Raw genomic sequence first — 24,705 nt, forward strand, 5'->3', positions numbered from 1 at the left:
TTTAGATGGAAAGAGGGAGGTGTGACGCCGGCACGCCGCTGCGTGCTCGTTTTATTGTTGGGCCGATGGGCCGCATCGCTTCTTTGCGCCCGAGTCACGACGGCTGATGTGGCGAGCATCCGACGGCAAGAGTAGAAGGGGTGTGCCTTTTAGGACGCTAATAGTTCGACACGTGTCGAAATAACAAATCATCACCGATCACTTTATGTCACACGTGTCGAAAGAAGCTTCTAAAGATACTTCTGAAACAAAAATATATAAATAAATACTTATTTGTAGCTCATGTTAACGAGTGGTAGTTTAATGCACTCATGCTAAGTGCCTACACTTTATGTCACACGTTTGTAGAGTCCTGCTATGCTGCGCGCATGTTTCCTACGCATCCGTGTGTGATGTCAAATTCATCATTCATCACACGATTGTGCACCGACCGTCCAAATCTGGGAATGTACAAGGATCTAGCCCCGACCCCCCGCCGTTGCTGCCGCCGTCGTCATCCGACCACCGTCGACCGTCGGCTCAGGCGCGATCGACGCGCTGCTCGCCGGTGCATCGGCCGGCATCGGATTCCAATTGGATAGTGATTAGAATCCGACGAATTCAGTCAGAAATCGTCGAATCTGACACGCGGCCACTAGCGGCCAAATCGTGATCGATTTTCGACCAAATCGTGACCAGAGACCGACCGAGGAAGGACCACCATGCACGGTTCTTTCCTCGGCTGGTCTAATCAGCCAATCTAATCGCAGTCGATTTTCGGCCACTGGCCGGTCTAATCGCAACCCCCTGCCTAGTGTGCGATGTCGCGCACGGTTCGCGTATTTCCCTGTCGCGCAGCATAGCATTTCTGCGCGTTTGTAATAACAGTTAGTTTAAGACATCTAGTATGATCACTCATCACTGATCACTTTGAGAATCATAAACTTTCATATAAATTTTCGTCACTTACATAAAGTTTCCTCGTTTATGTACATTTTTTTTAGATCTTTTCCTTTATATACCTTATCCATCCAAATAATCAGACCCATAAACCATTACATAAATGAGTCCTATGATCTTCGTGTTAGAGTCTTCATGTGCCATGCGCCTACCTGAATTGCAAAATCATAATTTATCACTAGAATGCAATGTCATCATTTCTATTTTACTGTTTCTTTCCTCTCTTGTATCTAAATTTCCATATAAATATTTAAAAAATTTATTCTTAATTTTATTCATTATTTTCTTAGCTACTATATATATTTTTAAAAATTTTTATATAATATACCTTAGAAGTTCTTTATTTTTCTTTCACTTTCTCTTGTATTTTCTCATTCGGCCATTAAAATTCTTTACTTGGTGATACATATTCCTTTAACTCATCGAGTATACTTTTGATTACTATTTCAATTTTGATACCACCTTATCTCAATCGTTGTATATTTCTCCTAATACTTATACTTCTATCCTCTCTTTAAATATATTTACCTTCTCTCTTTAACTTTCATTATTTAATTCTAGAAGTTATATATATGTTTTTCTTCTATTGATATTATACTTGAGACGTATATTCAACACTACTAACCTATATTGGATAGTTAAGTTTTCTCCAAAGATAACCTTGTAATCTTTATAAATCTTTGTATTTTTCTTCCTAATCATGAAAATTAATTTATGATTTATAATTCTCACTTTTAAATATTAGTATATTCTTTTATTTTTAAAAAAACATATGACCATATGTTATTGTAAAGTTTAATATAATTTTCTCTTCTTCATTTCTTGTTCCAAACTCATAACTCATATACACTCTATCGTATTTTTCATTTTTAACTCTTATATGTTCATATAGATCTTCTTCTATTAAATTTATTTTGATTGACAAAATATTTTATAATACCTCACGTAGCTTATCTCAAAATATAAATTTGATATATTAATCTAATCCTACTTAAAAGTATATATATATCAATTACATTAATAGTCTATTTCATTACCACTATCTTAAGAACTATAATTCTATCCTTTTTAAAATCACTCTTACTACTTCATGGTTTAGAATTATCAACAATAATATTTATTCTATTTTTTATTTTACTCTTTCCTATATTTATCACAACTTAAAATTTAAATTATTTATCCTCTTTATCTTCTCTTTTATCCATTTTATCTCTGGTACATATAAAATATTAATTCTTCTTCTAATTATCATATCTATTATTTTTATTATTTTACCAATAAGTGCTCTTAGACTTCATATTTCAAATGCTAGACAATTAAATTTTTTATCATATTTATTCTTATCCTATCAATAGTTTAAGAACTCTTACATATTTAATACTACAGCCAAATTCTCATAAAGATATAACACTCCTTATCAAAACATTACAATTAGATTCTACAATGCATTCTTTACCGAGAACATTCTAACATTAACACGATCGTTTAATAAATTCATTCATTAAATATTTACTTATAAATTCACATTCACTGACAATCTAATATGGAACTTTTATTCTTTTTCAATCGGACTTTAACCAACTTTGACAGGTTTACCTTAGAGCAAATAGAGTATTCAAAAGGTTAGAGAATATATCCGGAGATAAAAAACATCAATAAACCATTAAAGTTAAGTGTGGCACGAGTGAATATTTTTTTAAAAAGATCATTTTCTTTCTAAAATGACCAAAGATAACAGTTTAATATGCAATTACACATTTTCTCCTATTTACTGCTAATGTTAGTCTTAACATCACAAACAGCTATCCTTTTTATAAATAATACAAAAAAAAATCAAATGTTAACCGTGTAACATGAAATTGCACACTTTCTCCTATTCAGGGTCATTGTCTAATATTAGTCTTGTACACTACAACCAACTATCCTTCTACAAAATACCACACACATGAAGTCTTTACATTTCAAATAACTATCCTTTTACAAATAACACACAAAAAGCCAAGAATTAACAGTTTAATATACAATTGCACATTACAAACATTTATCCTTTTACAATTAACACTGGCATACTCGCACATAATTTTCCTTTGATAACGAGAAGCAATCAAACATAAGCAATTTCATAAAAATTGTTCATTCTCACTGTAAATCCATGATACACGATGAAAACTTGGCAATGAAGAGGACCTCGAGGACTTTGATACGGCTTGACAGCATGGAAAAATTTTGAGGGGTAGGCTGAGATTGGACGAAAAATGGATGTCCTTGGGGAGGATCGACTAAAATGAACAAGGCATCATGTTCATTGTGCTCGGATGAAAAATTATTTAAAATTCAATTGCAGCAGACCCATGCAAATACATATATGCACAACGAATAGTAGCCATAGATGATACCAGCATCTATACTCGCAAAAGGCCTTGTATGCATGCAGCTCTAAAAAATATTTCAGTTCATTACCTTGGGGAGGCAATACATTATCAGTTGATCCTCCCTGATTGGTCGATCAGTATACCTACTTGGTCTCCACAAAATGCCTTTGACAGATTGCCTGGCTCTAATAAACTAAAGAGAATTACTGCAAATGTATCCATAATGGAAGCTAAGTTGCATAGTTATGCCAAAAGAAAATGAGAAAAATGGCATGCAATCCACTAACCAGGAATGTTGTTCTCTTCGCAAAAATTTAGTGCAGCTATGTCCACTGCAGTAAACCCTCTTGACACGAATTCTCTGTAGGAAATGTGCTCAAATGAACTGCCACTGCTGTTTCTTGAATGGAGATTGTAGAAGTCATCTGTAGGAATGCCTTTGAGGACAGCATCTGCATGAACTGTAGTATATTACAAGTTTCAGATTCCTAGTAAGATGTCCCAGACAAAGAACATAATATTGGAAAGAAAACATGAGAATTTAATGATTATATGGTCACAACCAAAAAGCAAATGGTCAATCTACGTGGTTCTATATCAGTCAAGGAACAAATAGAAATTCCTTTTGGGTAAGAATGGTAATTAATATCGAGATTGTGATTATGCAAACATACTCTCAGAGGCCTTCAAGACAGCTGCAGTATCAGTGCTAATAAATGGATTTCCTGTCTCAGCACCAGCTCCTCCAAATATAACAACTTTGCCTTTTTCAAGATGACGGATAGCTCGTCGTCGTATATATGGTTCGGCAATATCTTGCATCATTAATGTAGAATGTATACGTGCCTCAATACCAATCTTCTCTAGAGAAGCTTGGAGCATTATAGAATTCATCATTGATGCCATCATTCTGCCATAACACAATATATTCAGCAAAACAGAATGACAAAGGGATAGATAACCAGACAACTTCATGTATATAGGAGACATGAGGACATTGAAAATGAATCTCAAGTGAGGGATCAGGAAGACAATCCTCCCTAGAACAATACTTTAATCGAACTTTAAATGAATCACATCAAAATCTAGTGAGATAATAGTTGATAGTTGGGACTAATATAGCTTGACGTTGGTAGAGAGATTGTCCAAGTGAACCTTAAAGTAGATGCATGAATAACTGAACATCAGAACATGGAAATAACTTAGATTCGACAATTGATTCTTAGAAGACCTATAAATCGAGTAATGAACAATGACAGATCAAACAAAAGGGATTCTCTAAAAGAAAACTCACAATCTTAGGTATAAAGGGTTTTATGAAATCGATTAACACTAGTGAAATAGACAGACATTCACCACAAGAAATTGTATAGATATAACAGTTGTGACTATGCAACCAGCTCAACCATTGACCAATCTTCTTAAGGTGAACTTGAACTCTAAAGAGAAAAACTAACAAGGAACACTAAACCAGGTCCATCTTCATCTTCTAGTAAAATATCAGCCTTTGTTTTTCTTATCAAAAGATGATGTAATTAGTAGAGAAAACTCTAAACAAAATGGCTTGTATTATTGCATTGATTAAATGAAATACAAAATTTCATATCAGTAGGTAGGCCTCCAATATTTGAGTTATCCTTGGATTGGTTTCCAGGAGTTTACTCATTCAGACATATTTCCACCGAGTGGAACTTCAGAATGATGTCAAACTTTTTAATCGCACAACCTTTCAATACCAATCACCCCTTCCAATCTTATTCTGTAATGTAATTCTGTTAAAAGAGAAAACTGAAAAAACTCTTTCACAAACAAAGGGGTACCTTATCTGAAAAGTTGTGGCCCTATCAACTCCAGTCGCAGCCATCCAAGTATCACCACAAAAGAAATTTCGACCTCCAACAACTATGGCCACCTGATAAGTGCCACAAGTGAGCACCCCTATTACTGGTGATAGAAGATAGACTCAATTTCCAAGAAGATCGAATATGAAATAATTAATACCTCCAAGCCAGCACCATTAGCAATTGCGATTTCCTTAGCAATTAGCATCACTACCTGAAAAATGCATATGCAGTACACTGACAACATTAGGATACATTGTATGCCATGCAATATTCCTTACAATAAAGTCTACCTTAGGGTCGACATTCTGAGTACCTCCAGATAATGCCATGCCACTAATCTTTAAGATAACTCTCTTCCACCGTGGGCTTGGCAATGCTTTCATCTTTGAATGGTTATTTATGCTCACAGGTCCAGTTACAGTAACAGGACATCTGGAAATGTGATTATCATCTTCAATAAGCATCAAAATTTACAAACATCCAAAAATCTCCTGCTGCTATAGATTATCAATCAGTAAGAATCCATGACAATTAAATTATAGCAAGATTTAAATAATACGCTGTGATCTTAACAGAAGTGAAGCTGGTGCAATATATCAATAAAATGATAAAGATAATACCAATTTATGGTGAGCAAGAATGGTTACTAGAAGTTAGAAGTACAAAATAGGAGTAAGAAACAAGATAACACAAATGTTGATAAGTATAAAAATAAAGGCATATTTATTAGTATTGAGAAAAAAAATATTGAAGTTCATGCTCATCATTAAAACAAAAAGAAAGCTTAGAACATTAAAGCAAGATTAATTATAATGCCACTCCAATAATAAATAATGTTGTTCGGAAAGTGACTATCTAATCAGCCAACAACATTCTTTTGGCTCTGAACACCAACATTAAGGGCATCGATATCACCATTTTATATACAATTTGAAACATAAAAGGTATATTGAGACCATGACTCCACACCAAGTAGCTATTGTACATCTTTTGCAGAGTGAGACAGGTTTGTAAATTCTCAAAGGTATTGACTAGAAGAATTTTCAAACTGACCCAATTCTAATAGTATCAGCATATAGTGATGATGGTTGAATTTACTTTCTGTGGATCTTATTGACAAAGTTACAGGAAAAAGTATAGGGTCGATGGCAGGCAAGACTTGGCAACCATACCTTGCATTCATTACATTTGCTAAACTCCAGTAATGATGAGCAACATAAGTTAAGCTGATAGGAAAAGGCCCACACCATCATAAATCAAGAACAACAAGATTCACTTGCTTATCTTCTTCATTGCTATACCATATTTTTAATTCAACTCTCCATGGTTATTTTACTCCAAAGATCCATCAGAACCTTAACCAAGTTTACATCTAATACAGACAATATATCTGAAAAAAAAAGCTTTAACAAATATTAAACGGGTTGAAGAACCTACATCCCTTTTGGAATTAGACATCAGTCACTCAAGCTAAGAACTACACCTGAGCATTTCATAGAACAATTTAAGAAATCCCCAAAATCATGATGCCTAACTACTAGAAGCAAGTTCAAACAATGAGAAATGGTTCAGTCCTTGACCAACTCTTTGACAAAGGCATTTATGAAGGATGAAGTTCGTGCAAGAAAAAAAATTGACCTTTTCATGGGTTTCGAGACTGTTGCAGGACCACAGAGAGAAACGGATTTATCATCGTCCATAACAGCCTTTGACAAGGATGATGAGCCAACGAGCTGCTCCATCTTTTTAAACCATGTCCAGTGGCTACCAGGGAGGCCACTGCTGCTGAGCCGCTGACACTCGACCTTGTATCGCTTCTTGAGGTTGTCAATTTTGTTCTTGCATTGCTCCACGCTCTTTGCTGCCTTCTGCCTGTTGCAACGCTCACTAACAATAGTGGCCACGTCTTCCCAGTCCCTTCCCCGCAGGTTACCCCGGCTGAGCTGCACGAACTTCTCCGCGTAGGCGTCGAGGAGGGAACCGATGGCCGTGTCGCTCCACTCCTCTCGGTCCTTCCGGTAGTCTCCGGACGATGGCATTGACTTCGACTTCTTATTCGCAGCCGCGTCGATATTATGGCAGTAAGGCGATTCGCCGTCGCTCAAGGCATCGCGGTCCTTACGCTTGGGCGGGATATGATGTGGCATCTGCTGCTGATGTTGTAGATTGCGGTAGGAAGCAGAGATCGCAGCCCCCTTGTTTTCCGGGTTATTCTCGGCTCCTCCATCCTCGTCGCCATCGACTTCCTCCGCGGTAGGATGTTGCTGAGGGGCGAACGGGTCGGCGGCGTTGTCGGGGAAGCAGTGGTGAGAGACGTCCGTCTGGGTGAAGGCCTCGCCGTATCCCTCATGTTCGTCGACGCTAGCGCCGTCGACGACCGCCGGCTTGTCTATGGGGATCGGGATGGCAGCGAGATGGTGGTGGTGGTGGTGGGTGATAGCCGGGGGCTTGGAGGAGACGTAGCGGTGGGTGGCGAACGGCGGCTGTGGCTGCGATTGGGCTTCGTCACTGAGGAGGGCGAAGTCGTCGTCGCAATATGCCATCGAGGAGGCGGCAGCGGCGTTAGGGTTAGGGTGTTCAGATCCGAACGGGACGGGAGGTAAACGTCGTTAGGGAGGGACAACTTAAGCGATTAACGTTGGGGGCCATCCCGCGACGTGTTTCCAACGGAACAATGACGGCTTGTCACGGCGACGTCAACTGAGTGGGTCGGACCAGGCCGCTAGAACATTATTATAATAATAATTATTATTACCGTGACACGTAACCAATTGAATTGACTAATAATTATTTTAATTAATTAAAAAGATGGAAAGCATTTCGACAATTTACTTAACAAAAGTTTCGAAATAATTAAATTATATAGATAATTTTTGAAATTATCAAATCATAAATCCTATATCCATTTTATCCTTTTAAAAAAAAATTAATTGATTACTATCTTATAATAATCAATTAAATAGATTTTTTAACCATAAAGAATAATTTTAATCAAAGTACTACAATGAAGCACTCGATTTTTTTTTCTTTTTTATAAATCGATTAAAAAGTGGCCTATGATCAAAAATTTATTGCTCTCAAAATAATTGATATGGTGGAAATCTATTACCTTCATGTGTCACGCGAGGATTAAAATCATGATGAGCTGTCAGCCAAAGGGGTTCAAAGCAAAGCCTAGAGCTAAGGAGCTGAGTTTAAACCTGCTATGAACTCGACCTATTCAAATTAGATTACAGGTATGTCTTGGCCTAATTGGGCATCGACCTCTGCTCCATCTTGGTCTTAGACATAGGCCTCGGATACGCCTTGGTCTCGGGAGTCGATCTCTTTTTTGATCTCGAGTCTCGACCTTAAGCTCTCCTTAGTCTCATGCATCGACTTCATCTCAACCTTCGGATCCTAATCTCAACCTTCGCTCGATCTCGGGTCCCCACCTCGACCTTCACGTAGTTTCATGCGTCAACCTTATCTCAGCCTCAGGTTTCTCTTCGTTCACTTCTAGGTTGAGCCCATAAAGTTGATTCGTCCATAAGATCATGAAACTCTAAAACTGTTTCTTCTGAAAAATAAAAAAATCTAAGAAGACATGTACAATTGGAATGCGTATATTGGAGTACATCATAAACGATAACACATATTTTGAAACATATATTAAATGGATACTGATATTTCGGAGATTGGATACATTGATGAATGAAAAAGGTACATATTGTATAAATATACTTTGAGAGTTAAATACTCTCAAAGTAGAATCAAAGCATACAAGTCTTTCTTGGACTTGGACCTCTACATTTGAGGTAAGTCCTCCTACGCACATCAACAACAAAATACATCATTTGAGCACATGTCGCCCAATGTGACACATTCAATCACTTACATACTTTCAACACTGAACTCTTCAAGACATCAACACCCAACAAGTAACGTATTCAATAAAATCATAAAAATTGGAACACGTGTATTTGAATCTTCCGAAGCATCATCTCCTCGTTTGATGTCTGAGATTGGATACATTGATACTTTTATAAAAGGTTGTTCATACCCATGGGCACAGGTATGCACACACAAAATTCTAATTTCTCTAAGTCCTTAATCTCATTTCTCTCACGGAACTCTAACTTGAGCGTATTATATATATTTGAGAGGTGGTCTAAGACAATCGTCTTATGGTTGTATTATTTATTAGATAAATAAAAATTTACTATTTGAGTGCACATTCTTTATGTGTTTGATTGGATCTTAAACTCATTTACTAAATATCCATAATACGATTTATAGCATAAGAGAATTTATGATTAGATCACAACTAGTGAGAATATCTATATATGTAATTATGAATGTATTGAAATTATCCCTAGTCGATGAATTGATGAACACGGACGTCATAGATTCTGTTAAGACTAGCACATTTTAAACTGCTTGGTTTACCAAGCAACTGTTTCCATTGATTAGATACATTGGATGTTGAGAGTTAAACGTAGATGCTAGTTAAAGGTAACTAGTTCATTAGAGTGACTTGCCATGAGACTTCATATGATTCTATGTATATAGAGATATGTCAATGAAGATCTCAGTGTAGCTTAAGTGCTAGTTTTCTTTGACTTGTGGCATTCAAGTCATCTTGGTCATGGAGGCTTATACTTTGACATCTTAAGTAAACATCTCCAAAGAGGTGTGGACCCGGGATGATTGGGTGTAAGTCGAAGTGTCCGAAGGTATTTTGATAGCCAACAGAGAATTCATCGCTCCTTGAAAAAGGAGATGTATATTTTACGACCGCTTGTCAGGATTGTTACTTGAAGTCTTTGATCAAAACATTGCATGTCAAGAGTATGATACTCTTGAACACATGTATAAGCAACTTGAATCAATAGGACAAGAAAATAAGTTTGGGTTAGGAGTGACGTAGTCAGTCTAGTGGGGATTGACACAAAAAAATCATGTCTTGAACTAAGTGGGTATGAAATGGTGAACGAATTGAGGCACATCTCATTATAATTGCTGAAGGGTTCAGAGATGGTTCTAGAATCAATCGTTGATTTTTCGATTAATTGGGGGGTCATGATGTACTACTAGGTACCACTGATGATTTTTCAGAGTTGGGAACCTATTCGGTCACACGCACTATAAGTTTTTTCAAATGACTTAAAACGAATTTGAGAATTGGATTCTCAAAATGAGAGACTTGATGAAATCATTGAGATTGAATATCTTACTTTACCCATAAAAAAATATGTGTTATTCAAATATTCATGATATGATCTGACTCCAAGAAGTTAATGCATTCCAACTACAATTCAGTTGAAGTTAATGCAAATAAAAAATTTAATAATTTTGAACCTTTCATTTTCACGGTACAAACTAGTTAAGGTTTCTATATTGAATATCTGACAAACAGAAGAAGATCTAATGAATAGTTAGTAGTTTTTCGAATAAAACCTCGCTTGATTATAGAAATGTTGAACTCTATCACGACCCAAAATCATGATCCATTTCAAAATGAGAAAATAGAGATACATTCAATGGATTCACAAATTCAATCCATATCTCAATTACTTGTAGATGTAAATGTCACTTATGAGAAAATAGATGACGAAGAGATGTCCAACAGTAAGGAGCTTGATGTACTAATAGAGTCTAGTGATGAAGACTTAAAAACTGTTAATGTTAATGATTTCAGTTATGGATATGCTTGCTTTTTACATGTAAATATCACTAGTTCTATCATATAAGATATTATTATTATCATTTGATTATTAGTTGGAACGTGTGTATGTCATAATATTATTTTACAGATATAATCATTTAAGATCACTAAGACACGATGACCAGATTATGTTGAGAATTATTGTGGATTAGTAAATATTGATGTTATTAGTAATTCAAATTCATCTTTTATATATTATTTTAAAAAAATTAAATTTTTTCATGTAGTTTTATTCCTAATGGTCATAGTGTATTTGTGTACATCATCAAAAAAAATTTAAAACGTCAGTGCACTTCTGTTATACATGGAGGTAGGGGCGGAGCTACAGGGGGGGTGCCTGGGGGCGCGCGGTCGCCCCCCCTGCCCTTTGAAAAAATGTGCAAGTTTTATTAAGAAAAAAATTATTATCTCATGGGCTTGTTTTATGTACTGGGCTGGAAAGACTGGGTCTATTCTTATTCTAGGGCTTCTACCATTAACCATAGGAATAAATACAAAATTGATTATTTTTCTTCTCCATTCTCTCTTATCCACCGAACTTCCTCCCCCACCAAAAGTTGTGGATACTGACAGGTTTTCTCTTCTCTTTGCACTTCTCTTAAAGTTAAATCAATCCATCCTCTCCCTTTCATCAATTATATATTATATATTTTGATTCCAAGTTAGGTTGGATATTTTGTTAAATTTTGAAGGATTCAGTATTCTTTTCTTGTGGCAATTATCTGGATTATTTCAATTTCTGGGCTTTCCGATTATTTCAATTTAGTCTATTATTGTTTTGTAGGGAAAATCACTTTGTTTCAATTTGGGCAGTCCGAACCGAAGAGAAGACAAAAAACATCTGCTAGTTTTTATATTTTCTTCTCTCCTCACTCACGAGTTGCCAAATTATTTTGGATAATTTATTTAGTTTTAATTTATTATTTTAAACTTTAGTAGTGTTACTTGTGTTACTATGATCTATGTATTCAGTTTTATTTTTGATAAATTATAAAAATTTGTTGATATTTTTACTCTAATATTTTATTGAACTTTTATTGTTTTTTAATTTATAGGGACGTGATGAGCAATAGAAAGATTGATTCTTATTTCAAAAAAAGAAATCTTGATGGGGAGACAAATATTAATTCTTCTACACATGTTGATGGTAATCCGGTGATGGCTGATAAAGGTGGTGAACTGTTGAATAATCAAGATGGTCAAGTTAATCAATCTGATTCTCCTCCAAAGAAGTGTCCGAGGGTAGATAATGCATCACTTGATGATTCTCAAATTGAAAGAGATCCTGGTAAACGTCAAATGATATGGAAATATCCAATGGAAAAAAGAGATGAAATTCGACGATTATATTTGAGAGCTGGTCCTTATCAAGTTGCTCCTCCTGTATTCAAGGGTAAAGGTAGAAAGTTTTTAACTTCTTGGTATGAATCATTTAAGGATTGGCTAGAATATTCTCCTACAGAAAATGCAGCATTTTGTCTTCCGTGCTTCCTTTTTTCCAACCCAGATTCGACAAGTACATTTGTTGTCGGTGGATTCAAGTCTTGGAAAAAAGTAAATGCTGGAAATGATTGTGCTTTTTTGTCTCATGTGGGAAAGACACCTAACTCTTTGCACAGGGTGGCTGTTGGCAAATGTCATGATTTGATGAATTCATTGCAGCATATAGACATGAATATGGATCGGCAGTCTCAAGAGTTAGTTGTGAAGAATCGATTAAGGCTTAAAGTTTCAATTGAAGTTGCCAAATTATGTGCATTTCAAGGTATTGCATTCAGAGGTCATGATGAGAGTATTGATTCATATAATAGAGGTAACTTTTTGGAGATTATAAAGCATACGGCTGCCTTTAATGATGATGTTGCTTCTGTTGTTCTTGAAAATGCTCCTCAAAATGCAACTTATACTTCTCCTGCAATTCAGAAAGAGATATTGTCCCTCTATGAAAGCAAAATTCAAAGATTTATACGTTCTGAGATTGGTGATGAAAAATACTGTCTCATTGTGGATGAATCTCGAGATGAATCTGCTAGGGAACAAATGTGCATTATTTTGAGATTTGTTGACAGAGAGGGTTTTGTTCGGGAAAGATTTTTTGACATTGTTCATGTAAAGGATACTAAAGCTTTGACATTGAAGAAAGAAATATGCAAGGTTCTCGCTCATCATAATCTTAGTACACAGAATATTCGAGGACAAGGATATGATGGTGCTAGTAACATGCGTGGGGAGTGGAATGGTTTGCAAGCTTTGTTTTTGGAGGAATGTCATTATGCATATTATATTCATTGTTTTGCTCATAGGCTGCAATTAGTTTTGGTGGCAACAGCTAAAAGTCTCATACCTGTTGAGAACTTCTTTTCCTATGTAACTTTGATTATTAATTTAGTTTCTTCTTCGAAACGTCATGATCAATTGCAAGTTGCTAGAGCATTTCAAATTGAGGAATTGATTGTTAGTGGTGAGCTTGAAACAGGAAGGGGAAAGAATCAGATTGGAAGTATTCAACGTCCAGGTGACACACGTTGGAGTTCTCATTTAAAATCTCTACACAGTCTATTTGAAATGTTTGATCCAGTTCTTCAGGTGTTGGAAGACATAGGAGAAGAAAAATGTTATGTATCATCAAGATCATCAGCTAGAGGAGCTTGTGAGGTAATGATGTCTTTTGAGTTTATATTCATCTTGCATTTTATGATAGAATTATTGGGAAGAGCAGACGAGCTATGCAGATTGCTACAGCAGAAATCTCAAGATATCTTGAATGCTACTGAGTTAGTAGCAAATACCAAAGAAAACCTTGAAAATTTTCGAGAAAAAGGTTGGAATGAGTTGTTAGAAAATGTGAAGAAATTCTGTGAGAAGCATGATGTGAATGTCCCTGACATGAATGATCGACGATTGTCGAGTAAAGGTCGTCCACGAAAGGCTGATTCAGTTACATCAGAGCATTATTATCGGGTTGAAATTTTTATTGGCACAATAGACTGTATATTACAAGAGATGAAGATCCGATTCAATGAAGAGATGATGGAATTACTCAAGCTCAGTTCAGCACTTCATCCGAAAAATGGCTATGAATCATTCGATATTCATGAAATTTGCCGATTAGCTGAAAAGTTCTATCCAGAAGATTTTACAAATCAAGAAAGAACGCGTTTGAGATATCAATTGGAGCTTTTTGAAATAGAAATTCAGAAAAATGTGAACTTTAAGGATATCTCAACTATTTCTGAATTATGCCAGGTATATTTTTTTATATAAAAAATAATATTTTTTTATTGAAGGTTAGTCATTGCTAACTAATATGCACATAATTTTGTATCAGGTCTTATCGAAGACAGGAAAATCAGAAAGTTATTCTCTTCTTGACAAATTGATTCGACTTATTTTGACTCTACCAGTTTCTACTGCAACATCAGAGCGTGCATTTTCTGCAATGAAAATTGTGAAGAATAGGTTGTGGAACAAAATGGAAGATGATTTCTTATCAAGTTCTTTGATAATGTATATTGAGAAGGATATTGCTCGCAGTTTTGATGTCAATTCTGTCATAGATGAATTTGAGTCTATGAAAAAGCGAAGAGCGCAACTTAGATTGCGTTGAATGTAACTTATTTCTTAGTTAATTCAAAATTTATTTTATTAGTGTGACAATGCGATGTTAAAAAATGGCCCCCCCTCGGATTTTTATTAAAAATCCTGGCTCCGCCCCTGATATTATTATAGAAAAAATATTACTAAGGTCATTGGCTCAAACACGAGATCCACAAAGTATACGACTAGATCACGATCTATTGTAAAGCATGCAATAGACTTAGTAGTTTACAATAAAATTATATAAGAATTTTATAATTATTAATTGATTTATTTTAATTTATAAAAAAATTATGTACGCGGGTAAATACTTTACATAGGCCTGACAATTGTTAGGAGGTATTTCGCAATATGCACAAAAAAAGGATGACACATTTATCGATGCTCGATCAAAGATCATAGACGTAAGAATATAAACTTTATTACCACTCACATTTAACAATGACTAGCTTTATTAATTTGTATATTAGATAATAATAATTTTTTTCATAAGACAATATGACTGATTGAGTTGCACAAGCATCTCAGTCTGATATAAAGGGAGAGGATTTATAGACTCTATCAAACGATGTTATAAATGATATATATTATAAGGTTAGCAGAAGGAAAAAGAATTCCCTCTATGATCTTGATTCCTAAGCACGAATTGTATATGATCATGTGATAGCTCTTAGGGCTAGAGGTCGTCTCAATTTTTCATCTATTAAAGTGCAAGTGTTAAGACAAGAAATCATGAAATGAGGAATCAAGTCATGACATTAGAGTAGTCGATGGAAGATCGGGTCAAACGACAGTAGAGTGACAAATATAAGAATTCATATCTCAGTATTCATTAATGAGTGCTTCTATTTTTTTCAACACCACATGATTTTAATTCACAGTAGATTCAAGACTTGAACGCTACTAATAAATAACGTTCTTCTAAGGTGTATTGATCTTTAACTTTATTCTTTTTGTTTATGTAATGTTCTTCTGAGATGGGTTGACCTCCAACTTTATTCTTTTTATTTATTACCCATAAAACATATAAAATGATTTTGTTAATTTTGATATTACATCTTTTCATGAACAATGTAGATAAAAAGTCAGTACTTGAAAAATTAAATTTGATATTATATTCTATCATCAAGATATATATATTTTTATCAGTTTGTGCATTCTTTTGATAAATAATTTTAATTTTAGATTCATATATGAGCAAGATCTGAAACTATCAATACATGAACCATTAAAATGGTATCAAGTAGTACTAGGATGGCATTCATTATTACCTTCTTTTAGATTTGATTATGGTGATCGGAGACCTACGATTTAGAGAAGAATAATGTGTGGATCAAAAATTGTTTAGACAATTACCATTGGTCGATCACTACCTTGTTCATTGCCAATCACAATGCCTATTTGCTCCACTAAGCATATCCTTGCTAGAATGGCAGTGTCTTTTGCTGCATTAAGTATTCTCAAGGATGTTAAGTGTCAACTTATGATAATAATTTTAGTCTGTTCTGGCAAATCAGAATATCGATCGTAGCCAAAAGAATGAGTAAGGAATTAAAGAGTACACCATAATGCAATAGAATATTGTTACTAAACTATTTGAGCATGTTCTAAAATTAAAATGTTGAAATACACAAGCAATGCAGATAATGCTTTAATTATTGGTTACTATCTTTGATTGACTAGATTTATTAAACTGGCTTGGAGAAGAAATACATAATGATTTATTTACAATTTTTTGATTAATTGAATTAATATATCAACCTAAGTTATTAACATTATATTTTTATATATTTCAATTTATAGTATCAATCAAGAATCAGTATTACAATCAATCTCAATATGATGAAGTAAGATGTAAATAGAGCAAATTCGTCTACTCCTACATGGGCATTTAAGGGTCGTGTACGTTGTGATATAAATTTTTACATTTATATTTAGATATTTATGGATACATTTTTAGGTGAAGTTGGTCAAACATGTCTAACTACAATAAATTTGACTTTCTGCAGCGCATATCGCATGCTGCATAACCCTAAGCTGTTAAAACTTATAATACATCTACAGCACGCGGGACGCGCGCTGTGGAAAATTGCATCTGCAATATGCGGATGACGTGCTGTGGAAAGTCAAATTTGTTGTAGTGTCACAAGATTAAACATTTCTCACGTTTGTACTTGTAAATTTCATTTGTTTGTTTTAACACTTTATTAGGTCAATGTAAGTTGGATTTCATTTTCAATTTTATAGATATTTGTGATATATTTGTTTAATTTTGGTAAAGTGAAAAATATTTTTTTTACTTCAATCAAGCCAAATTGTGGAGAAGTAAAAATAAATATTTACTACACCACAATATAAAAAATTATGAAGTCATATAAATAACTTATTTCATCAATTAATGTAACTTGTGAAGTCATATATGATTAACTACTTCAGCACTTTTACTAAATCGATGAAGTAAAAGAGTCTTTTTACTTTAAAATAAATCCAATTTAGAATTAGTTATAAATCGGACAAAGACTTCGATACTTTTATGACGAAGTAATAAAATGACTCTTTTACTTCACGTGTGTCTATGTTGATAATTATCTACTTATTACTTCGTTGAATCTCATAAATCTATTTCTCAAATTCGTAAGGTGTGATTTAGGCCGCTAAGGTGGCGGATTCCACCTTTTTTTTTTGTAGAAGATGATGAATGTACTTGTTTTTTTAGCAAGATGGGATATGATGGACTTAAACCATATATGTACTTGTCAATGGCGTGGATCTGTAACTGTCCTCGGCTAAATTATATATAAAAAAATAATGCATACATGTATAAAAGAATTTTTTTCATCAAATCATGTAAATAGAATTTTTATTAAATGGACTGTATTAGCTTTAATTGTTAGGTTGGATTGGGTTGTTATACTAGGCTAGATTGATTCCATATATTTAGATTCTAATTATTAGATATATTAATTACTGGATATATTGGCTCTTTGTGGAGTTGCACTGGGCTGGAGCCCAATAAAGCCCAGCCCTGCCTACGCCACTGGTACTTGTTTTGTGATGGAAATGATGATTGTTTATTTTTGAAACATGTACTTGTTATTAAATATTGCTTTATTGTTATTAAACATATACTTTGATTTTGAATGTTACTTTGTTACGTTGATAAATGAGGTTTTATTATTGAATGATGAAACTTTGTTGTTATTGTAGATGAGTTTGTAATTGTTTTGTTTTTGAGCATGATGGATGTTAAATTAAATTTTGATGTAAATAGGATTTAAATTAGAAAATGAAAGACTTTGCTATTAAAATCTTAGGAAAATTTAGTGATAGAATTTTGTTTTCCGTCGCTAATCGTTGTATCCCTTACAGTGATGTATTTATCAGTTATAAGTCAATTTAAATAATATCTTATATTTTTAGTTAGAATTTATAGTGTAGACAATAGGTATAGGTCAGTTTAACTAATGAACTTGATTAGTTAATAAACAATTCAGCTAATTAACTGATCAGTCTGAACCCTAAATAAATGATCTAGAATTCATCCTACTTCTTAGAATTGACTACGTATTTGATTTTTATAACCACAGTGGATGATGATGACAATTAATGATGTTGAAATATATTTTGCTTAGATAGATACTAAAGTGGATTAATTTCGATCCTGAGGTGGTAGCAAAGTGGATTCCGATCCAACCTAGCCATGTGAATATTGTGGTGGAGACATGAGACGACTTGTGTGATGAGGTTTGCGGCTCAAGTGGTGGCGTAGTCCAACCTAGTTCAATTTTGCATCAACTTGAGGGAGTTCAAAATGGAAAGCTCGAGGAACTCAAACTAAAGAAATCGGAAATATAGAGAGCTCAACACGGAGATCCACTTGAAGACTCAGGAACTCAGGGAGCTCAAACCAAAGAACTCAAAGATTCAAGAACTTAGCTAGGAAGTTCAGCTTGAAAATCCCGGACTAATAACTCTATAGATCTCTACAAGTGTTGATACATTGACCTAATTTAAGGAGTAGGAGTCAACATAAGCATGGCACGTTGACCTAGAGTGAGATCAATCCTATGAATATCAACAACTTTGATGACCATCTAGTTCCTCTATATGTAATTCCCGTGAATGGCAGGGGCCCAAGCCCAATTCAATTTTTTTATAAAATAAAATAAAAAATTAAATCTTTCAAATAATTTTTTACTAAATTTTATTAAAAAATATTTGTATCAGTAGATAACAATAAAGTTTTCATATACAAATAACAGCCTAAATCTCGATCCACAGGCTGTACCAAACAAGATACAACTGTCAAATCACGCTACTTTTAACCGCCAGGAATATTCCATTTTTAGTCGGCACATCGAATTTTTAAAAGTAATATCTTCCTCCACGTTTATCACGTGCGCCGACGCAATCTTTGACCCACAGCGCCGTGTCGAACCGAAAATTTTGAAAAAAGGAATTAAATTGACCAAAAAAACCTTTAATTTTCAAACAGAGAAAAAAATAAAGAAGAGAAAATCATTATTTCCATATTTTTTTCATTCATAATTTTAGTTTACGGATCAGTCGACGATTCGACGTGTACAAAAATCAAAACAAAAAATGGAAAAAAAAAACAAAGTAATTAACACGTAATTGTAGTGATTAATGATCGTCGTCGGTGATCTTGGTACCGCCGGTGATGATGGACTTGATGGCAGCGTTCAGCACGGCGGCGAAGTTAGGGTCCGCAGTGATCGCCGCGGTGGCCGCCGTCACCGCCTCCGGCGACATTTGGAGCCCCGAAAACATTGTCCGGTTACCGAGCGCCGACGGTGGAGGCTGAGGCAGAGCGGCCGCGTAGGCCGCCGAAGGGAACTGGACGGGCGGGAAATTCACCACCCCCGGCGGCCGATGAGGATTCTTCGGAGGCTGAGTGAGGTCCAACGTGATGGTGGGGAACGGGGCCGAGGCCGAGATGGTGGCCAGCCTCGATGTGCAGTTAAGCATCGTCGAGGGGCCACCATCAACGGAGGCGGTAGACGTCGTCGGCCCGGAGAGGAGCATGGAGGCGGCGGCGGAGGTGGTCGACGCCATGGCGGACGCCGCCGCCGGTAGAGGGTGGTTGTGGATGCCTTCATAGGTGGTTATCAAGATCGAACGATCCTCAGCGCACCTTTGCACCTATATAGTTAACACATCAAACAAGTTAATCAAACAAATTAATCGATTAATTATCATGATTAGTAGTTAATTACTTGTTTGCGGACCGGGCAGCCGGCTGCCATGGTGCACCGGTAGTAAGCTCGAGGGCAAGGGTTCCCCTTCGCCATCTTCTGACCGTACTTCCTCCATTGGCATCCATCGGCGATCTTAATTAAAAAAGATAAACAATGTGATAATCATATGCAATTAATGAGTTTCTTCATGGCAGAAGGTCATCGGCCAACTTAATGAAACTCACCATGGGGGCTTCTGACCGAGCTCGTACCGAAACCCTAGTTTTCCTCATCGTGGCTTCTGACCGCTCACTGATCGTCGTCGCCTTCAAAGCAAGCTCTTTGTCGTCCTTGTCGTCCTTGTCGTCATCGTCGCTCCTTTGTAGACGGTAACCCGTCCACCCAACTTCAACATTCTCCGATGGCCGTTCAAGGCTCCCCGTCGACGTTGAGTTTGACTGTGTCTCGAAAGTAATTACGTGAGTTAATTAATCTATTTAATTGCATCAAACTAGTTAATTAATTGTTTTTTCTTCTAATTAATCGATTTGAGTTAATTAATTACCTGCCGATCAGCTGCTTGTGGGGAAGAATGGGTGTTTCTTTGCGTGAGGGTGGCGATATGAAGCTGGAGGGCTTCGTAGTCTCTTTCCACTTGGCTTATGAAGCCTCTTAATCTCGCGTTATCATCCTTCATTTCCGCCAACTCCATTTGGATCGCCACCAGCTGATTAATAAATTAAAAACAAATAAATAAAAATAAAACTAATCGCTAGATCGATCACAGATGATCTGAAATTCTGACCTCGTTATTTCCTCTGCCATCGTCGACCACCGATAGATCACTGCCCGTTTTCCCAAGATTCAACTCAGTCTATTTTTGTAAGAAAAAGAAAAAAAATTATAAAAAATAAATCACAAATAAATATATATTCAGTATTAATTGATGAATAATAACCTGAATTATAAGATCTTCTTCCTTCTTCAGCTTTGGAGAATATGTGGCCGTAGTCATCGCCATCGCCGTGTTCTTTTTCTCGTTGGCGAAGAAATCGAGCTCGGTCACTGTCGAGAACTCGACCGCCGGCGGTAGTTTGCGCTTCAAAACCCCCCGGGCTTGGCCAGGAGGAGGAGGAGGAGGAAGAACAGCGAGGACGAGAGGGGCCGAGGTGTCGAGAGTGAGAATTCCGGCGCTGCTGCTTGCTTGGTCCATAAATCACCAAACCACCGCGCTCGGCTCGCCGGAGAGAACGACGAAGTCTTCAAAACTGTGGGGGTGAAATGGAGCGGGAGAATAAATAGAAGAAATCGATGGTGACGTCAGAAGCTGCGTCAGCGGGGGAAGGTTGGGAGAACGGAGAGGAAGAAAGAACGGGGTCGTTGACGTCGTTTGTGAGAAGCCGACCTTTCAATTTCGGTACTCAATCGATACCCGGTTTCCCATTGGAGGAAGGTGAATTTGGGGGGGGACTCTGACCGCATTTTGATTGGGTCGTGGGTTCCACGTGCGAGAGAGAAAGATCTCACTTGCCGCCGTCAACTCTTTGACTTTTGACTCGCATATATATCTCCCGATTCTGTGTCAAGGTCGAGACAGGGAACACTTTTTCACACCATTTATAGAGTCGCGGAACACGTGTTCACTAACTTTCGCATTATTTATCAACAGCAAAATATTTATGTTATCTTTAAAATAAATTAAAAGTATTAATTTTTGCTTTCTGAATTTATTTATTTTTTGGTCATTATTGTTGACCAAATAATGCCATGGAACAAAAAGTCAACCTTTATACTTCATCTTCTAATTTTCTAATCCTTTATTTTTTTATTTATAATAATAGTACTGTCATATCATGTTTATCAATAACAAATTAATTACAAATCTCAAATATTAAAAGGTCTTATTAATTAAGCAATTAAGCCGAAATTTAAATATATGTAAATCAGCAATTTCTATTTTACATTTTATTTGATATTTTTTACAAAAAAAAAACAAAATACACTCAATATATAGTTGCATTGACCTACAAGATAGAACGACATGGAGAAGTAACGTGGAGGATTGAGGATGAGTAATAAATAAATGATATCCATATGTTATAATTATTTATATTATCACCTTCATTAATGATACAAATCAGTATTAAATAAATATATACCTTAAGAATTCTTTTTTTGGGAAGAAGTCTAGAGACGATGCAAAATTCAATTTCTTTTCCTTGAAGCTAGCTAGCAAAGCATCAAAAGTCAACTTTGAATTAAAATTGAGTTGACTACCATTTCCTTGACACCTTATTTTCTTTTGCTTTCTGTACACTTTCTCCCATGTTTTCAAACTCCCCCCTTCTCAATTCAATTAAAGTTGGGTTTCTCCACATCCACTTGAAACACTTTTCATACTTGGATTCAATGTACCAAAACTTGATTATTAATTATATATAATAATTCATTTCACTTTAAGATTATTCTTTTTTGAGAGTACCTTTCAAGGTTTGAAACCATCAAAATTCCTTCATATATAATCTTCAAATTCTTATAATCTCATTCTCTAATCACTAATACCACTACTTTTTAAAAAGAGTGTCTAGAGGATGTTAAACCTTCGAAAGCTTTAATTAGGTACTTTGATGGCTTCATTTTTATATTTTTTTAATTTTTATTTGTATTTTTAATGTTTTAATTTAGACATTTTATGACTTATACTTCTTTAGGACTCTTTGTTTAAATTGATCGAGACTAGATATAAATGTAGTAGGTGCCTTCTTCTAATGGTTTTTGACTAAGCAAATGGTATCAACTCATATCCTTTGAACCTAGATTATATATCAAGCTTCTTCACACAAAATTCAATCCATTTTTCTTTGTTCCATATTTCTTTTCTCGCTTCAATAGTCAATTGTGCATAACAAAGTCATCCTAAGAGGCGAGGCGAGGCGAGGAGATGAATCTTGTTAAGCTCTCTTTCAATAATAAGATACTACTACTAATGATAATGTCTTATGCTAATTGAAAAACTAAGCTAAATTTTCTATTTAAATTACCCATAACCATTCTCCTTGGTCAGCTTAACTAATTATTATCTTCCTCATTTCTAGACTATATATATATATATATATATATATATATATATATATATATATATATATATATATATATATATATAATTATCATTTTATCAACCTAAGAATCATTGATTATTTAACATGTATATATTGGTCAACCTCATCCAAAGATTGATTTTTTGAGATTGTTCTTGTTCAAACAAAACAGATAAGGATAGAATTATATCAATCTCGGAAATTTCCTTATGAATCTTCCTCACAATTTTAAGTATTTAAGCACAAATTGAATTTTTTTTAATTGATAAAATTAGGCAGCTTGCATGTATTAAGTTATTCGAACTCAACCCAACGATTCATGAATCATATTGATTGACTCGACCAACGTAACTTAAGTTAAACTTGGATCTATCGATTTATAGATAGATGATATGATACATGATTTGACCAGGCTCGAGTTGGATTTCGATGTTTGACAAATACATTAGTTAGACGTCAAGTAAGTTAAGATTGATCGAATACTTAATGGTGAAGAAAAATTTAAATAGGTCAAGGTTAATCGGGCACTTGGTAATCAGAAGTCCAATGGAAAATTAGTAAGAGAAAAGTCCAAGTAGGTAAGATTAATCGGACACTTGGTGATCAGAAAATTAATGAAAAGTTGGCAAGAGAAAAATCAAAATGGGTTATAATTGACCGGACACTCGGCGGTCAGAAGTCCAATAGGAAGTTGGCATGAGAAAGGGAAGTCCAAGTAGATCATGAAAGATCGGACACTTGGTAATGATGGAAGTCCTGGAAGGTCAAAGTTGATCAAATGTCGGACAACGATGAAGTCCCGATAGGTCAAGGTTGACTGGATGATAGGTGACGAGAAGTCTCTGTAAAAGTTGTTAGGATCGGTTGGTTCGCTAGAGGGGGGTGAATAGCGTTTTTCGAGTGATCTTCTTCGATTGTTTCTCTGCAAGAGTGTTAGCGGAAGCAAAATATAATAGAGAAAACAATAGATCAACGCTAACCCGGTTTGTTTACTTGGTATCCACCTCCGCAGAGGTGACTAATCCAAGGATCCACACGCACGCACACACCCGCTGCACTATGAATCGTCTCCTTCTCGAAAACCTCGAAGGTGGAGAAACCTTTACAACCTTTTCGTTCTCCTCAAAATGATATGAAATAATGTTTAGGAGGAGAGGAAGAAAGCAAAGAATCAGAGAACAACAAGTTCTCAAAAGAAGCACTGAAAAATAAAAGAATGACAGAATTCTTGAGTTGATCTCGAGCAGGCTTCTTTTATAATTCTTCGACATCAGTCGACTGCTGGCAGGGCCAGTCGACTGATGGCTTCAATCGGCAATAAAATCTTGCATTAAAGCGCATTAAATGCTTGCCATCTTTCTCCAACGTTCAAATAGCAGTCGACTGATCCAAGACCAGTCGACTGGCATCAGTCGACTGCTGGCAGGGCCAGTCGACTGCCCAGTCGACTCCTGTCTTCCTCTGGCTCGACTGATTTTTCTGTGTGCGTCTGATTTATGAGCAGTCGACTGCTGGCAGGGCCAGTCGACTGGTGAAGCTGAAAAATCTCATTTCAGCTTCTCTTGACCTAGACCTCGGCCTTCAAACACCTCCTATAGCCTCGTGCCTCCCCTGGATGCTCCATCATCCTCGCACTAGCTTGAGATGCTTCCATCAGCTTCGTCATGTCAAGTCCTTGCCAAGACCAACCTTGGACTTTTCCTTGCCAAGACTACCCACTTGGACTTTTCCTTGCCAAGACTATCCACTTGGACTTTTCCTTGCCAAGACTACCCACTTGGACTTTTCCTTTGCCAAGACTTCCCACTTGGACTTTTCCTTTGCCAAGACTTCCCACTTGGACTTTTCTTTTGCCAAGACCAACCTTGGACTTTCCTTTGCCAAGACTTCCCACTTGGACTTTCCTTTGCCAAGACTTCCCACTTGGACTTTTCTTTTGCCAAGACCACG

At 35.8% G+C, this 24,705-nt stretch overlaps 3 protein-coding genes across 4 annotated transcripts; 1 reads left to right on the plus strand and 2 right to left on the minus strand.

The window, feature by feature from the left end:
• Positions 1–2,893: 2,893 nt before the first annotated feature.
• On the minus strand, positions 2,894–7,732 carry LOC141839173 (uncharacterized). The gene is made up of 7 exons (XM_074726865.1): positions 6,794–7,732; positions 5,446–5,587; positions 5,313–5,366; positions 5,132–5,223; positions 3,986–4,221; positions 3,599–3,772; positions 2,894–3,517 (listed from the first exon to the last, which is right to left on the minus strand). Exons 1-7 carry the CDS (start codon positions 7,696–7,698, stop codon positions 3,420–3,422), a joined length of 1,701 nt encoding a protein of 566 aa, XP_074582966.1. The 5' UTR covers positions 7,699–7,732; the 3' UTR covers positions 2,894–3,419.
• Positions 7,733–12,020: 4,288 nt separating this feature from the next.
• Positions 12,021–13,626, plus strand: LOC141837381 (uncharacterized). Its single transcript, XM_074724795.1, has 4 exons — positions 12,021–13,229; positions 13,339–13,377; positions 13,449–13,517; positions 13,564–13,626. Exons 1-4 carry the CDS (start codon positions 12,021–12,023, stop codon positions 13,624–13,626), a joined length of 1,380 nt encoding a protein of 459 aa, XP_074580896.1.
• Positions 13,627–19,022: 5,396 nt separating this feature from the next.
• On the minus strand, positions 19,023–20,872 carry LOC141841742 (WRKY transcription factor 6-like). Of its 2 annotated transcripts, none has more exons than XM_074729936.1 (6): positions 20,616–20,872; positions 20,463–20,531; positions 20,223–20,384; positions 19,903–20,115; positions 19,709–19,810; positions 19,023–19,622 (listed from the first exon to the last, which is right to left on the minus strand). In XM_074729936.1, the coding sequence occupies exons 1-6, from the start codon at positions 20,868–20,870 to the stop codon at positions 19,104–19,106; spliced, it is 1,320 nt and encodes a 439-aa protein (XP_074586037.1). In that variant the 5' UTR covers positions 20,871–20,872; the 3' UTR covers positions 19,023–19,103. The 2 variants fall into 2 exon arrangements, with proteins under 2 accessions (XP_074586037.1, XP_074586036.1); XM_074729935.1 differs by having other exon boundaries at positions 19,697–19,810.
• Between the last annotated feature and the right edge of the window lie 3,833 nt (positions 20,873–24,705).

The sequence above is a fragment of the Curcuma longa genome, chromosome 11 (genome assembly GCF_044706935.1).
Source record: "Curcuma longa cultivar G26 ecotype Majalengka, Jawa Barat chromosome 11, ITB_CL_G26_1.1, whole genome shotgun sequence".
Classification (NCBI taxonomy): Eukaryota; Viridiplantae; Streptophyta; class Magnoliopsida; order Zingiberales; family Zingiberaceae; genus Curcuma; species Curcuma longa.